This window comes from Peromyscus eremicus, chromosome 8a (genome assembly GCF_949786415.1).
Source record: "Peromyscus eremicus chromosome 8a, PerEre_H2_v1, whole genome shotgun sequence".
NCBI lineage: Eukaryota > Metazoa > Chordata > Mammalia > Rodentia > Cricetidae > Peromyscus > Peromyscus eremicus.
The window spans coordinates 56,055,209-56,070,194 of NC_081423.1; the positions used below are offsets into that span (position 1 = coordinate 56,055,209).

Here is a 14,986-nt window from a genome sequence, read left to right on the forward strand (position 1 = left end):
AACCAGGCAGTCTCCAATGGCAACAGGACCTGGGGCTTCGGAACAGCAGCAGCAGGGTTAGATAGGTTCAAACCCTGGCTACTGCTTGTTAGCTATGTGGCCTTAGACGAGTCACTTAATCTGTGTGACCTTCCGTCTCATCTGTAATTCCGAGACAGCATAAATACCTTCCTCTGCAGGTTCTTTATGTAAAACAGTTGGCATAAGGCCTGATGCAAACATGTAGAGCTGGAGGTGTGGCTCACTGATAGAGTCCTTCACTAAAATCTGCCAGTGAGAGGCTGGGCGGGTGTGGCTCATCAGTGGGGCATTTGCCTAGCATTCACCCCAAAGAACACTTGCTTACAATGTGCAAGGCCTTGGGTCCAATCCCCAGAACTGCAAAATAGATAAGTTTAATAAACAATGATGAGAAAAGGGAAGGAAACTATGGGCAGAAGCACAGACATTCTGGAAATCACACAAGCTCCCTCTGGGCATCAGGCCGCAAAACTGAGGCAGACAAAGGAGGCTGGAGAAGAGGATGCAGGTGTTGGTGTGACCAGCAGAGGGGAGGGTGGAGCTTTAGAAGTTCAAGGACAGGCTGGAGAGATGCTCAATGGTTAAGAGCACCACTAAGAGGACCGGCTGCCCTCGCAGAGGACCAGATTTGATTCCCAGCACCCACATGGCAGCTCACCACCCTCTATAACTCTGGTTCTGGGGATCTGATGCCTTCTTCTGGCCCTCTCAGGTACTGCGTGCATGTGGTGCACAGACATACATGTTGGCAAAACACCCATAGAAATAAAATTTAATTTAACTTAACGTAAAAGTTCAAGAAATCGGCACAGCAAGATCAAAGATGGAAAAAGATACAGGTGAGAGAACATGCCACCCGGGGTGGGGGCAAGGAATTAGGGGTATCAAAGAGGAGGGGAGACAAGGGAGGTAGGCCTAGGAGATGTTCTTGACTCCCATCAGGAGGTCACTGGAGTCTTTGGAGAATATGGCAAGAGGTGGCAGGGACAGTAAAGGAGCCCAGCAGAGGCAGAGGGCAGGCGAGGCAGAAAATAAAGCGACACCTAAAAACTCTCCTGGGTGTCCAGATGCACTGATGGGACAAAGAAGAACACATTCTTGACATCCCTAAGCCAGACACATGGCGGATCTTCCCAATGCCTTAATTTGCAATCTGTAAAATGGGGTGACCTCACAGAAGACACTTGGGGCCCCTCTGAAGGACAAAGGGTGATCACCTACTATTCCTATCATCTCCTGAAGCCCCCACAGAAGCCTCACAGCCTTCCCCCTCTGGTGCCTTCGGAACCCCCACAATAGCCACGAGAGTAGGAAGACAGGGATTCCAGTACCCACAAAAGCCAACAGAGAGGTCTGTGCACATGCAGTGGCAGGCTCACCAGTCAGAGTGGGAACCCTGACCTGCCCATGGGTCCATCAGCCATCTTCACAGGACCATGAGCCAAGCCAGTGGCCTCCAGCCCCTCCTCACCTGTCCTGGCTGCCACACTGCTCCTGGAAGCAGGGAAGCTGTAGGCCGTGGACCACGCGAGCTTCAAACAAAAACTTGGGTGCCCAGAAGCCCAGCGCTCCAGTCACAAAAGCTATGGCTGTCACTCCGAGGGTTGAAAACACGAAACTCCAGCTGCAAGAGAAAGTGTCCTGGCTGAAGCCAAGACAGGGCCAGGACTGAAAGGGCCTGACCACTGGCCCAGGCATGCAGGATCCAGCCTCCTTAATGGTCTCAGCTACCCTCATGCTCCACGCTGCCGTGATTCGTGAGGCCCGAGACTACAGTGAGGAGAGAGCTTGTCCGGCTTCCCTTCGAGACCTGACACAAGGGCCAGTGTTGCTCCCATGCAGCTGGAAGAGGTGGACAGTGAACTCACGGCATCTTTCCAGCAGCCTGGGCAAGCGGGTGGGGCTGGAAAATTATGTCCACCGCATAAATGAACCCAATGCAAGGCCAGAGCTCATACAGCCGGTCCCACTCTCAACCCCCACCTGGGCCACATGCAGAGGGGACCAAGTAACAGAGGGGCATCTCACTAAGAGTGGAGCTCAGAGGAGGAGGAAGGCCATGAACACGGAGGCAACCCTAGAGGCGGAGAGACAGGGGGTGGAGTCGTTGGGCCAGACGGAGGGGTTTCCTGAGACTCGCGAGCGAGCAGGGACACTTACTTTCTCCCCAAGTATCTGACATCCTCACACCAGCTGCTCCTCGGAGCCCCCACAGCCCCTTCTTCCTGTTTCTCAGCTGCTCCTCGGGGTAGGTCTGGAACCAGCAGGATGAGCAGAACTAAGGCCACAGCATCCAAGCAGGGCATGATCTAGGGAAGGAGGAACAGGGAGCTCAGGGCCAAGTGCTCCCACAGCCTAGGAGACAGGAGAGGGCCAGCCACAGGGTCTGAGCTCTAGTCTAGCCTTGGGTACCCAGTGCTGGCTATACAGAGAGCTGGCCATAACACCTGTCTTCACCCTGGTAGGGATAATGTAGACTCTCTCTCCAGGGGGGTTTCCTTGGCACCCAATTAATGCCCGCCTGCTCAGTACAAATTCTCCTCTACTGGGACCAGGGAGCCTGAGATCGTTGAAAATGGGAACTCAGACAAGCCCTTTTCCTGGATCATGCTTCCACCTGCCACACCAGTCCCACCCTGCCATCCTCTCCTGGTACCCCTGCCCACAGGACATGAATCTCACTATCTACCCTGGGGCAGCTTCAGACAGTTCAGACCAGAGAAGGCTCTCCTTCAAGGCAAGTCAGGCCAGCTTCCTTGAAGCCTTTTTCTGCCCCGGGCTTCTGTCTCTGCCTTCCAGGACAGTTCAGCAGAGATCTGCATGCAGGACCAAGCTCCAGGCCCCGCTGCCACCCAGTTTCTTCCTCTTTTGAGTGGTCTATCCCTGTTCTTTTTTAGGCTGGCCTTGAACTTAGAGATCCACCTGCCTCCCGAATGCTGGGATTAAGAGCCTTCACCCCCACTGCCCAGCCATATCCCTGTTCTAATGAGAGCCACAGGCCGACAGAGCCTCCCAGGTATGTTCTCAGTTGTCCTGACTCTACCATCAAGTCACCACAGATGACAGTCCTCAGGAGTGCTCAGTGTCTGGCCTAGACATTCTCTAGTCTTTGCCCAAAGAGTCCATAGGTAGCCTTAACTTTTATAGCAAGGGAAGTTGAGGCCCCAAACAAGAAGGCACTTTGCCTGAGGCCACACGGCTAGCAAACTAAGCCGCTGGGATTTGACCCCAAGGTCACAATTTCCACAGCCCATATTCCCCATGGGGCCCCAATCACCAACATCCAGCACCCCACATGGCGCCAGGTACCTATGCCAAGTGGCTAAGGCCACAGAAGACTGGAAAGTCCCAGCCGGCCCAGGGGGTAAAGCAGAGGAACAAAAAGGAAGTGGAACTCACTCGGAGGGCCCAACGCCAGTTCCCTGTCAGATCCGCCACAACTGACCCCAGCACGTAGCCCAGACCACTGCAACAATGGGGTGAGAGAGATGGCCGTGAGGGGTGGAAGGCAGGGCCCACGGCCAGCCTGACTGCAGGGACCTGGCTCCCCTGCCCAGGGAGACAGTTCTCTGAGCCTCAGAGCCCATTCCCTGAGAAAGGCCCAGTTTTACTCCACCCATGGTCGGACCCCTAGTGACCTCTGGCTCCTAGCCCAGGCACTGTACCAGTCCCTCCATATAAGGAGCTGCATACCCCACCACCAACCCCACCCCTAGTTTCCAAAGCCCAGCCCTGCTTGAGTCAGGCAGGTTCAGGAAAGGAGGGTCAGAGCTCAGGAGCCTCCCTATAGGGCTACAAAGCACACTTCCTCACTGGTCTCCCAGGGCTGCCCTCCCCAGTGGGCCACACTGCCTCTTCTCACTCCTTCTAGGAGCATAGTTATCATTGCTAACCTCCCCCCTAGCCCACTGAGTGGCAGCATTGTCCCCATTTACAGCCAAGGAAACAGGCCCAGAGAGAGATGCATCGATGGGGAAGGGATGATGCAATAATGGGATTCAGACCCCAGCCCTGCTGGGTTGATCTCTCCTACCCACAATGCAGCCCCTTATCTGATTCCTTCAGCCTCGGTTTACCTTCGGGGAAGTGGACCCAGGAACGATACCAACCTTCCAACAGGGATGAAGATGTAAAAGACAGCCAACGCACAGGTCCGCTGGTCCTTCACGAAGAGGTCCCCCAGGACGGTGGGTGCAATGGTGGAATAGCTTGCTGCTCCAGTGCCCACGACCCCCCGGGACAGGAAGAAGAGCCAGGAATACTGGATAAGCCGGCACAAGACCATGGTGAGATCCAGAAATTTCCCGTGGGACCAGGGGCCAGAGGATGTGACAGAGGGCCTCAAGGGACCTCATGACAAAGGCCCATAGGGAAGGAGGTAGGAACCAGGGCGGCAAGTATCCCTCCGCCCCAACTCCATGTTCCCAAAATCACATGGGTGGGCCTACTGGTGCTTATAGCCACTGCCTGCTCAGAACAGAGGGGAAACCCTTCCTCTGGCTCTCTGCTAGCCAGGGCAGTTTCCCAAGACAGGACCTGTTACACCAACCTCCCCCAACCCCTGCAGAGCCCACCAAAAAGGGAAGTGAAATGGAGGGCAAGGAAGCCTCCTGTTAAGAAAGTCTAACGGGCCAGGCCAGGTGTGGTGGCACACACATCTTTAATCCCAAGCAGGTGGATTTCTGTGAGTTCGAGGCCGTCTTGGCTACAAATCAAGTTATAAGACAGCCATCGCTATATAGTGAGAGACCCTGTCTCAAAAAAATAAAAACAAGAACAACAACAAAACACAGAGAAACCCTATCTCAAAAAAATCATTAAAAAGGGGCTGGAGAGGTGGCTCAGAGGTTAAAAGCACTGGCTGTTCTTCAAGAGGGCCCAGATTCAGTTCCCAGCACCCACATGGCAGTTCACAGCTGTCTAACTCCAGTTCCAGGGGATTGGACACCTTCACACCAATGCACATAAAATAAAGTTAAATAAACTTTTAAAAATTAAAAAAAAAAGGCCGGGCGGTGGTGGCGCACGCCTTTAATTCCAGCACTCGGGAGGCAGAGCCAGGCGGATCTCTGTGAGTTCGAGGCCAGCCTGGGCTACCAAGTGAGTTCCAGGAAAGGCGCAAAGCTACACAGAGAAACCCTGTCTCGAAAAACAAAATAAATAAATAAATAAATAAATAAATAAATAAATAAATAAATAAAAAATAATAAAAAAATGTAAAAAAAATTTTTTTTAAATTTAAAAAAATTTAAAAAATTTAAAAAAAAATTAAAAAAAGAAAGAAAGAAAAAGAAAATCTAATGGGTCAGGCGGACATGGTGGTACATGCCTTTGATTTCAGCACTTGGGAGACAGAGACAGGCAGATTTCTGAGAGTTCAAGACTAGCTTCTTCTACATGAAGAGACCAACCCAACCGGAGCTACAGAGTGAGACACTGTTTCAAAAACAACAATAGTGGGGTTTAGTAGTGCCATGCCTTTAATCCCAGCACTTGGGAGGCAGAGCCAGGAGGATCTCTGTGAGGTCAAGGCCAGCCTGGGCTACAGAGCGAGATCCAGAACAGGCATCAAAACTACACAGAGAAACCCTGTCTCGAAAAACCAAAAAAAATAAAAAATAAATAAAAACAAAAACAAAAACAACAGCAAAACCTGTCTAACAGCTTCCCTACTCAGAGGTTGTCCCACGGCGCCCCTCCTGGTCCTGGTGGTAACAATCCCTGAGTTGGCTTAGGCCAGAAGGGAACTCTGAGGCAACTGGATCGTGGAGAAAGCAGATGGGGAAGGTCCCAGGGACTGGGCAGGGATTTGGGGCCCTACCTGGTAGGAGATGAAGGAGCTGGAGAGGCCAGCTCCTGACCACAGCAGGATCCCAAAGCTCAGTGTGGCTTTGCGGCTGTGGCGGTCACCCAGATAGCCAAACACAGGCGCAGACACCAGCAGGCAGCCGATGAAGACTGGAAGAGACACACAAGAGGCAACCTGGGTCTTCCAAGAGGGTGGCTGGGCAGGCAGCCCTGCTGGCCCAGGGAAGGGGCCTGGCACAGATGCCACAAGCTGGCACCTTGGCAGTGGGCCCAGAGCAAGAGAAGGAAGAGATAAAAAGTTGAGCTTCCCATTCCCGGTCCCTTATACAATCCACAGGCCAGAGTGTAGGACGCTGAGCATGGACCAAATCTCAACTCTGATTTATGTTACTGTGTGGCCTCTGAGCATCACATCACCCCAGTCTTGGGAAGCTGACCCTCTCCTTCAGGCAGCATAAAAGGAATGTAGAGCCACCAGCACAGAGTAGAAGCTAGCATTCTGGATTTGCAAGAATGCATGGCTTCTGTGAGCTTAGGTGTAGGAACGGATCTGATCTGTCACTCACACACCTGCTGCTGGCAAGAGGAAAGGGAGGCCAGTTCTTTGGACCAGCAGAGGAGGAGCCTGAAACAAGCACCTGGATACAAACCAGTGATGATGCCCGAGGCTGGGGGAAAAACTGGTGTGCCTCAGAACGTACACTATTCTCCACACCTACACCTATGCCTAAACCAGGGTCTCAGGTATCTTAGGCTGGCCTTGAACTTGCTATGTAGCCAAGGATAACCTTGAGCTTCTGATCCTCCCATCTCTACCTCCTGACTGCTGGTGCTCCAGGTTGTGTGTCACCACATCCCGCTTTTATGCAGTGCAATAGAACCTAGGTAGGGCTTTGTGCATCCCGCACAAGCACCTACCGAGTGAACCACATCTCCAGCTACATCTCCATCAAGCCAGGCATGGTGCTTGCTTGTAATCCCAGCACTAGGGAGACTGAGACAAAAGAACCGGAGGTTCAAGGGCAACCTCGGTTACACAGCAAGACCTAGTCTCAGAACCACAAAAGCGAGGGGCCAGCTGAGATGCCTCCATGAGTAGAAGTCCTGCCACCGAGCCCGAAGATGTGAGGTCGATCCCCAGGAACAATATCAACTCCTGCAAATTGTTCTCTGACCCCACACTCACATTGTGACTTACACAAACACACACACACACACACACACACACACACACACACAGGCACACACACTAAATGTAATAAAAATGTTCCTTTTAATTTTTTAAAACTTCTATTGTTTTGTGTTTATGGGTGTTTTGCCTGCATGTATATAGGTGTACTTCATGTATGCAGGGCCCTCAGAGGCATAGAGGGTGTGGGATCCTCTGTAACTGAAGTTACAGATAGGTGGCTGTGAGTTACCCATGTAGGTGCTAGGGATCCAACCTGTGTCCTCTGGAAAGGCAACCAGTGCTCTTTTTTGTTTGGTTGGTTTGGTTTTTTTGAGACAGGGTTTCTCTGTATAGCCCTGACTTCCTGGAACTCGCTCTGTAGACCAGGCTGGCTTTGAACTCACAGAGATCTGCCTGCCTTTGCCTCCCGAGTGCTGGGATTAAAGGCCTGTGCCAGCACCACACAGCCCAACTAGCGCTCTTAACTGATGAGTCATTGTCCCAGCTATAACAATATTTTTAAAAGCTAAAACTCAACAAAGCAGTTATTAGTGCTGTGTTTGCTCTTCTGTGAGAACAGAGACCTGGCTTTGGGTTTGCCCAGTTGTGTAGCACATGGATAAACTCACTCATGACGTCTGGGTCTAAAATAAAATCTCCTCCTCCCTTGCAGGATGCTGAGTCCTGGCCTCCAGGTCGGGAGAGCTAGCAGGTAGACAATGGAGTCCTAAAAACCCCTCCCCCTTCACCTATCCACCATCAAAGGGCCAAGACTTAGGAGGGCTCTGTCTAAAACCTGGGATTCTAGTCTCTGATCATAGATGACTGACATTTCCTGAGCCCAGTGAATGCCCAGCTCAGGTCCCAGTCTCTCCCACTTTCCCATGGCCTGCTGTAGTATTAGGTTAAGCAATATGCAATTGTGGAAATTAGGCCACTTTTGACCTATAAAACCAGCAATTTAATATGGTTCAACCTAATACTCCACAGAGAGTGATCTCCGGTGTAGATGGCGTTTAAAATTTTAATAGCTACTGCCAAAGTAGGGCTCCAAAAAGACTATATCAATTTACACTTGCATACAAGTGCATGTTAGAACTCTTGTCAGCAACTGATATGAACTAGAATTTCATTTTTGTCTGTCTAATGAAAAACAAATGGTATCTCACTGAGCAAATGGTCCGAGGCCCAGGTAGCCTCTCTCCCTGTGTAGCTGATAACTTTGATTCTTCCTGCCTCCACTTCCCAGGGATTACAAGGATACACCACGCCCAATGCCCTCAATGATGTTTTATTTGTTTTCTTGTGCTCAAGACAGAGTCTCCCTGTGCAGCCCTGTCTGACTTGGAGCCTACTTTGTAGACCAGGCTGGCCCCCAACTCATCGAGTCGACCTGCCTCTGCCTCCCGAAGCATGTGTCAGCAGTGCTGGTTCACTGATGTTGTTATAAATCTGTGCTGTTTTCATTCCCTTGAGAACTACTTATTCCTTCCTATGATTTCAGTTGACATTTAAAACATTTTTATCAGCCAGGCATGGGACACATATCTATAGTCTCAGCTATGGGAAACTAGAAGCAGATGGATCGAGAGTTCCAGATCGTTCTTGGCTACTTGGTGGGTTCGGGACCAGCCTGAGTTACATGAGACCCTATCTCAAAACAAATGATCAGAGTTAAGAGCACTTGTTCTTGCAGAAGATCCAAGTCCAGTTCCTAGTACCCACATCAGGCAGCTCAGAACAATCTTTAACTCCAGTTCCAGAGGCTCCAGTGCCTTCTTCTGACTTCCAAAGGCATCAAGCATACACATGGTACATATACACACATGCACCCAGAACATGCACACACATAAAGTAATTATAAATACTTAAAAATAATTAAATGCAGGCATGGTGGTATACACTGATAATCCCAGCACTTGGGAGGCAGAGGCAGGAAGACATCTGCTGAGTTTTAGGCTAGCCTGTTCTACATAGAGAGTTTCAGGCCAGCCAATACTACATAATGAAACCTTGTCTCAAAAAGCAAAATAGCCGGGCGGTGGTGGTGCACGCCTTTAATCCCAGCACTTGGGAGGCAGAGCCAGGCGGATCTCTGTGAGTTCGAGGCCAGCCTGGGCTACCAAGTGAGTTCCAGGAAAGGCGCAAAGCTACACAGAGAAACCCTGTCTCGAAAAACCAAAAAAAAAAAAAAAAAAAAAAAAGCAAAATAAAAATAAATAAATGTAAATGCAAATTTAGTAAAAATAAATAAATAAAACCTTTTGTCTGAAGTTGAAGTAGTTCAAAAAGCCATTACATCCATATTGACTTTGTACAGGTTTTTCTCCTTTTTACTAGACCCTAAATGAAACGCTGTGACAATGGTTTACATAGATTTGTATTAGCTATCCCAAGTCATCTGGAGATGACCTGAATTTAGAGGAAGACGCACTAGGGGATCTTCAAACACCATGGTTTTTTGTTGTTTTTTTTTTAGACAAAGTCTCTGTATAACAGCCCTGGCTGTCCTGGAAGATAGAGGGATGGCTTTATTTTTGTAAACAGTACTTCCATCAAGCACTCTAAGGGGCAGATGGAGTTCATTCAGTTTATGGGAAAGGCCTGCCATGAAACCCAAGTGGGAAAGTCAGCCCTGCTTTGCCAAACTAACCCATCAAGTTAGACTGTGAGGAAACTGGTGGCTTGTCTTTTTTTTTTTTTTTTTTTTTTTTGGTTTTTCGAGACAGGGTTTCTCTGTGTAGCTTTGCGCCTTTCCTGGAACTCACTTGGTAGCCCAGGCTGGCCTCGAACTCACAGAGATCCGCCTGGCTCTTCCTCCCGAGTGCTGGGATTAAAGGCGTGCACCACCACTGCCCGGCTTGTCTTGTCTTTTTAAAATCAAAAGCAGTGTGTTAACACCTATCCCAGAGACCAAGACCTCCTTTCTGAACTTGAATTCATAGATAAATAGCAGACAGTCACCAACAGGGCTGTCTAGATAAGGCTTGGCTCCTCGCCAGGGGTGAGTGACTTGGTGAGAAGATCATTTTTTTTTTTTTTTTTTTGATTTTTCGAGACAGGGTTTCTCTGTGTAGCCTTGGCTGTCCTGGAACTCATTTTGTAGCCCAGGCTGGCCTTGAACTCACAGAGATTCCCCTGCCTCTGCCTCTCAAGTGCTGGGATTAAAGGCGTGCGCCACCACCGCTCAGCCACCACTCTTTTGTTTGTTTGTTTTGTTTTCTGAGACAGGGTTTCTCTGTGCAGCCCTGGCTGTCCTGGAACTCGCTCTACAGACTAGGCAGGCCTCAAACTCACAGAGATCCACCTGCCCATAGAAGCATTTCTGTGAGTGAGTTCTCTGTGCCCCAGGCCTCCCTGCAGAAGCCATAGCAAGCATCTTTGCTTGGTACCCCAGAGTTTTACAGAGAGGAGCACACTGATTTAGTACTTCTGTCCACTTCAGATAGTGGACAGACAGCGGACAGTACAGGAGTGGGGTAGGGGAGGGAGACAATGACAAAGGGGACCAACCCTCAGGCACAGGTTTTTTTTTCCAGACTGATCATGTTAAGAAAATGACAGGCAGTCTGAAGCAGATCTCTCAGGACTGTTCACACAGTCCATGGAAAGTCGGGGTCCCTGTATCCAGTTTGAGAATCTGCTGTGAAAGTGTGACAATGGGCGATTGGAGGGGGTGGGCAGGCTGCAGAGAGGAGCCACAGTGTACATGTGGTGTCATGTGCTGTGACCATGTGTGCCCCCGTGTGCATACACATAGGTATGTATCGCTTCCCCAAGCTTTCGTGGAAGGTTAACCTGTGCTTCATGATCCCATAAACCAACCCCTTGGAATGGACTGTGGCTGCTCCCTGATGCTGAGTTAGTAGATTCTCTGTGGCCCACAGCCCTTCTGAACCCACCTGAGGATCAAGGTCTATCTGTCTACCTGTCTATGAGTCCAGTTAGTCAGATTTCTCAGTTCTGTGAGAGAAAAGCACACACTGGGAGTTCTTGCTTCTCTGTGGAACCTTCCCCAGCCTGTCTCCCTCAGGGCACTCTGCAGCTAACTCCAGCTCCAGGACCTATTCAGACCCCAGCTCTGTCCTGCGGAAGACTAGGGGTCTGGAGCTGGCCACAGAACCCACCACACCAGGACCAAAGAGCCCAGTTCCTTACCTGTCTGCAGCAGACCAGCATGGCTGTCACTGATGTGAAAATACTTCTGGACATCCAGTAACACTCCTAGGGACAGACGGACAGCATTAATGGGAAGTAACCCACCCAGCTGGCCTCCAAGGCTGCCTCCTCTGAGATTGGGACCGATGAGCAGCACAGCACAGGACATGGCAGCTGGGCCAACTGTCCTCATCTCCACCTACCTGCACATTCGTCCAACCACACAGCAACAGCAGCAGACAGCAGAACCATGCCCATCCCAAACACACACAAAAGTCGGGCCTGGCAGCACTCACCTGTGAGCGCCACAGTCAGGAGATGGAGACAGGAGGATCAGGAGTTTGAGGCCAGCAGACTTCAAAGCCAGCCTAAGCTGTCTCAAAAAGAGAGGGGGACCGTCACTGTTCCTGATACACAGACTCCACCCGCCCAAGACTGTCCAGCTGGAATGGGAGGAGGGAGGATTGGGATTCTGACAGAGGCAGCTCCCCCATCCAGCATCACAGAAGGAGAACGAAAGTCCCCACATGGGGCCCCACCTACAAGAAGCCCTGCCCCCACCCCTCACCCCTCAGATATGATATCGAGCAGCCACTGAATGAAGATCGAAGAATGAAGGCGCCAGGTAGGAAAGTTTATTTATTCATCTAGTTTGAGCCCAATCACCATAACAGCTGAACATACACATCTGTATATCTTTTTTACCTTAAAAAATCATTATCATTTTGAGAAAAAAAAATCCTCAGATAGCCTAAGCTGGCCTTCAACTCTCTATGTAGCCAAGGATGACCTTGAACTTCCGATCCTCCTGACTCTACCCTAAGTACTAGGATTACAGGTGTGTGTCACACACCAGTTTTATGGGGTATTGAGGATGGAGCCCAGAGCTTCGTTCGTGCCAAACAAGCCCTCTACCAACTTAGTTACATCCTCAGCCCTTCTTCATCTTTTAATGACACCAGATGGCATAATCATTGGAGAGAAAGAAAAATATGCAACATAAGTTAGCAAGAAAAAAATAGCTACCTAGAAGTCCTCCGAGCGCACTCCTTTCCATTTTTAGGAGAGTCTCCTTGGGTCTCCTGTGATCTCCTCAACCTTGTGGGTAGCTCAAGGACAAGGGTGAAGCCAGCTCTTCTCCGGTCTCTACCACCCTGGTCTTCCTAAGTGCTATTTTCACAGGAGAATCTTAGCTGCTACACCACTGCCTGACCCCAACAGTCCCTAAGAGCCCCCACACGGTTTCACTTCTCCAAGTCTTCCCCATTGTGACCACAGCCCACCAGAAGTCCCAAGGGGGAAGCAACCAGGCAGGTAGATCTTAGGGTCTGACAGTCCCACTGGGTGCCCCCAGGGCAGAGAGAGCGCTACAGTTAGGGCTAAGGCTCAAAACGCTGCACACTGACAGTTCCCAGCAGCCCTGTGTCTCTCAGCTTCCCATTCCTCCAAGCAACTCGGCCCATACTAAGATTCTGGCCTCCTCCCCTTCAGCCTGATCTCCTTTGATAGCCCCTGAACTGACCTTCCCCCCTCCAGCTCATCCTGCGTCTTTCAAGGACCCAAATCCCATTATATTCTTCCACTTAAGGTTCTCTCCCATGGTTCCCCATTGCCTGGACCAGAAAGCACAGGTTTCCAGGCTGGCATCCCAAAAGCCTGTGATCTTGCACCAAACACCCTCTAGGGGGTTACTTCCTGCTTCCTCTCCCTCTTGCCGCTTCTGATCCCTACACTCATCTGCCTTGATTCACATCTCTGTGGTCCCTTCCAGTCATCTCGGTCCCCAAGGCCCAGGCCAACCCGTCCCTGTGTGAGAGTTCTGTAGTCATGCATCCTCAGGGCTGCTCTGCTGGCACTCACCCTGCTCTGTCTCACATCAGACCAAGCTGGGCACATGTTCTGTGTCCCTCTGAGCTCCTCAAAGACACAGTCCTGCTCGGGTAATGTCTGCAGCCCCAGATTCCCATTCATTCCGCAGAGGTTCCTGGCTACTCTAAACACATGAGTGATGCTCAGCATCCTGGCTTTGGGCATGACCGGCAGCTGCAGTTACTCGAGTAGACTTCCCAGCCTGGCCTGAGCCCCCTCATCTGCACACACACACACACACACACACACACACACACACACACACACACCCCACACGCCTTGCATGGTCGTTATTGGTAAGCTCCTTTCTGTGCCCCTTGAGACAGTTGTCCCTGCAGTAGGAGCCGCACATCTGAGTTTCTCCTGAGTCCTACCAGAGGCTCCTGCTCACAGTGCTCAATCTGAAACAAGTGGATGATAAAAAGGAAAGGTTGACTAGGCATGGTGTCACACCTGTAATCTCAGCACTTGGGAGACAGAGGCAGGAGGATTGGGAGTTCAAGATCATTTTCAACTACGTAGTGAATTCAAAACCAACCTGGTCTTACTTAAGACCCTGTCTCAAAAACAAACACAAACAAACAAAAAGGAAACAGAAGTTGGGGATGTCAGTCAGTTAGTAGAGTGCTTGCCTAGCATACACAAAAACCCTGGCTTCAAACTCCAAAACCACACAAACCACTGGGGTGGCATGCCCGTAGTCCTAGCTCTCAGGAGGCAAAGGCATCAATAGCTTAAGATCATCATCAGCTATAGAGTGAACTTGAGTCTAGCCTCAGCTACACGAGGACCTGCCTCAAAAAAACAAAAGAGGGCTGGCAAGATGGCTCAGCTTGTGAAGGCACTTGCTGAACAAGCTTGGAACCCTGAGTTCAATCCCTGGAGCTCCCATAAAGGCAGAAGGAGAGCACTGACTCCACAGTGGTCCTCTGACCTCCACACAAGCTCTTTCTTTTTGGTTTTTGTTTTGTTTTGTTTTGTTTTGTTTTTTTGAGACAGGGTTTCTCTGTGTAGTTTTGGTGCCTGTCCTGGATCTCGCTCTGTAGACCAGGCTGGTCTCAAACTCACAGAGATCCACCTGGCTCTGCCTCCCAAGTGCTGGGATTAAAGGCGTGCGCCCGGCTCCACACAAGCTCTTAGGAACATGCATCGCACACACACACACACACACACACACACGCACGCACGCACGCACGCACGCACACAAATTAGAGTAATTTTTTAAAGAAAGGGCTGACTATGAGTTTGAATGAATGAATGAATGTAATGAATGACTAGAAGAGGAAAGGAAGTTGAGTCCAGTCACAGAGGGATGCATAAGTGAGTGACAGAACACAGAAGCAGGTTGTGCCCTGTTTCCTACAAGAAGGAAAGCAAACTGTTCAAGGTAGGCCAGCAGCCAGCTGCCCCAGAAACAGTCCAGCAAGAACCATTCTCACTCGGGAGCTGGGCCAAGCTGTCCTGCCCTCCATAACCTTGCCTGCAGCTCCATCCTCAACCTGAGGCCTTTGCTGCAGAGCGCAGTCCCAGCCATCTACCTCCTATGCCCCTACCCACACACACTGTGGCCCATTCTGGCTTGGGACCATTACATTGGAGTCCACTTACAGGGGTTGAAACCATCAGAGATGGGCTCTAAGAGAAGAAAGGGTGCTGGGAGGAAGGCCACCACCATGGGTGCACAGTCACGGGCTTGTAGAGTCGGGGTCCTTGAAGATAGTGCCCTGGACCACCCCTTCCCTCCTCACCTGGGATGATGAACCAATTCATGTAGTTCAGAAGGTTTATGTAGCAGAGAACAGCAGCAGCCAAGTATGCCCTCCAGCGGGGCAGGCTCCAGGAGGCAGACTCAGAGGGCGGCAGACAGCTACCTGGAGCCAAGGCCCCATACTGCCCACCTGGACTCAGGGCCTGGCCCTGTGGCCCTCCTGTCCAAGGATCGACGCACTCTGTGGACAT

At 50.6% G+C, this 14,986-nt stretch overlaps 1 protein-coding gene across 1 annotated transcript in view; it reads right to left on the minus strand.

Moving 5' to 3' along the window:
- The window catches only part of Spns3 (SPNS lysolipid transporter 3, sphingosine-1-phosphate (putative)), a 56,811-nt gene extending 41,825 nt beyond the window's left edge, over nucleotides 1-14,986 (minus strand). Inside the window, exons 1-7 of the mRNA XM_059269497.1 lie at nucleotides 14,776-14,986; nucleotides 11,159-11,224; nucleotides 5,843-5,979; nucleotides 4,131-4,282; nucleotides 3,421-3,487; nucleotides 2,182-2,330; nucleotides 1,493-1,645 (exon numbers count right to left, since the gene is read on the minus strand). Coding sequence (XP_059125480.1) covers nucleotides 1,493-1,645; nucleotides 2,182-2,330; nucleotides 3,421-3,487; nucleotides 4,131-4,282; nucleotides 5,843-5,979; nucleotides 11,159-11,224; nucleotides 14,776-14,986 — 935 coding nt within the window. The remainder of the gene's footprint in view (nucleotides 1-1,492; nucleotides 1,646-2,181; nucleotides 2,331-3,420; nucleotides 3,488-4,130; nucleotides 4,283-5,842; nucleotides 5,980-11,158; nucleotides 11,225-14,775) is intronic.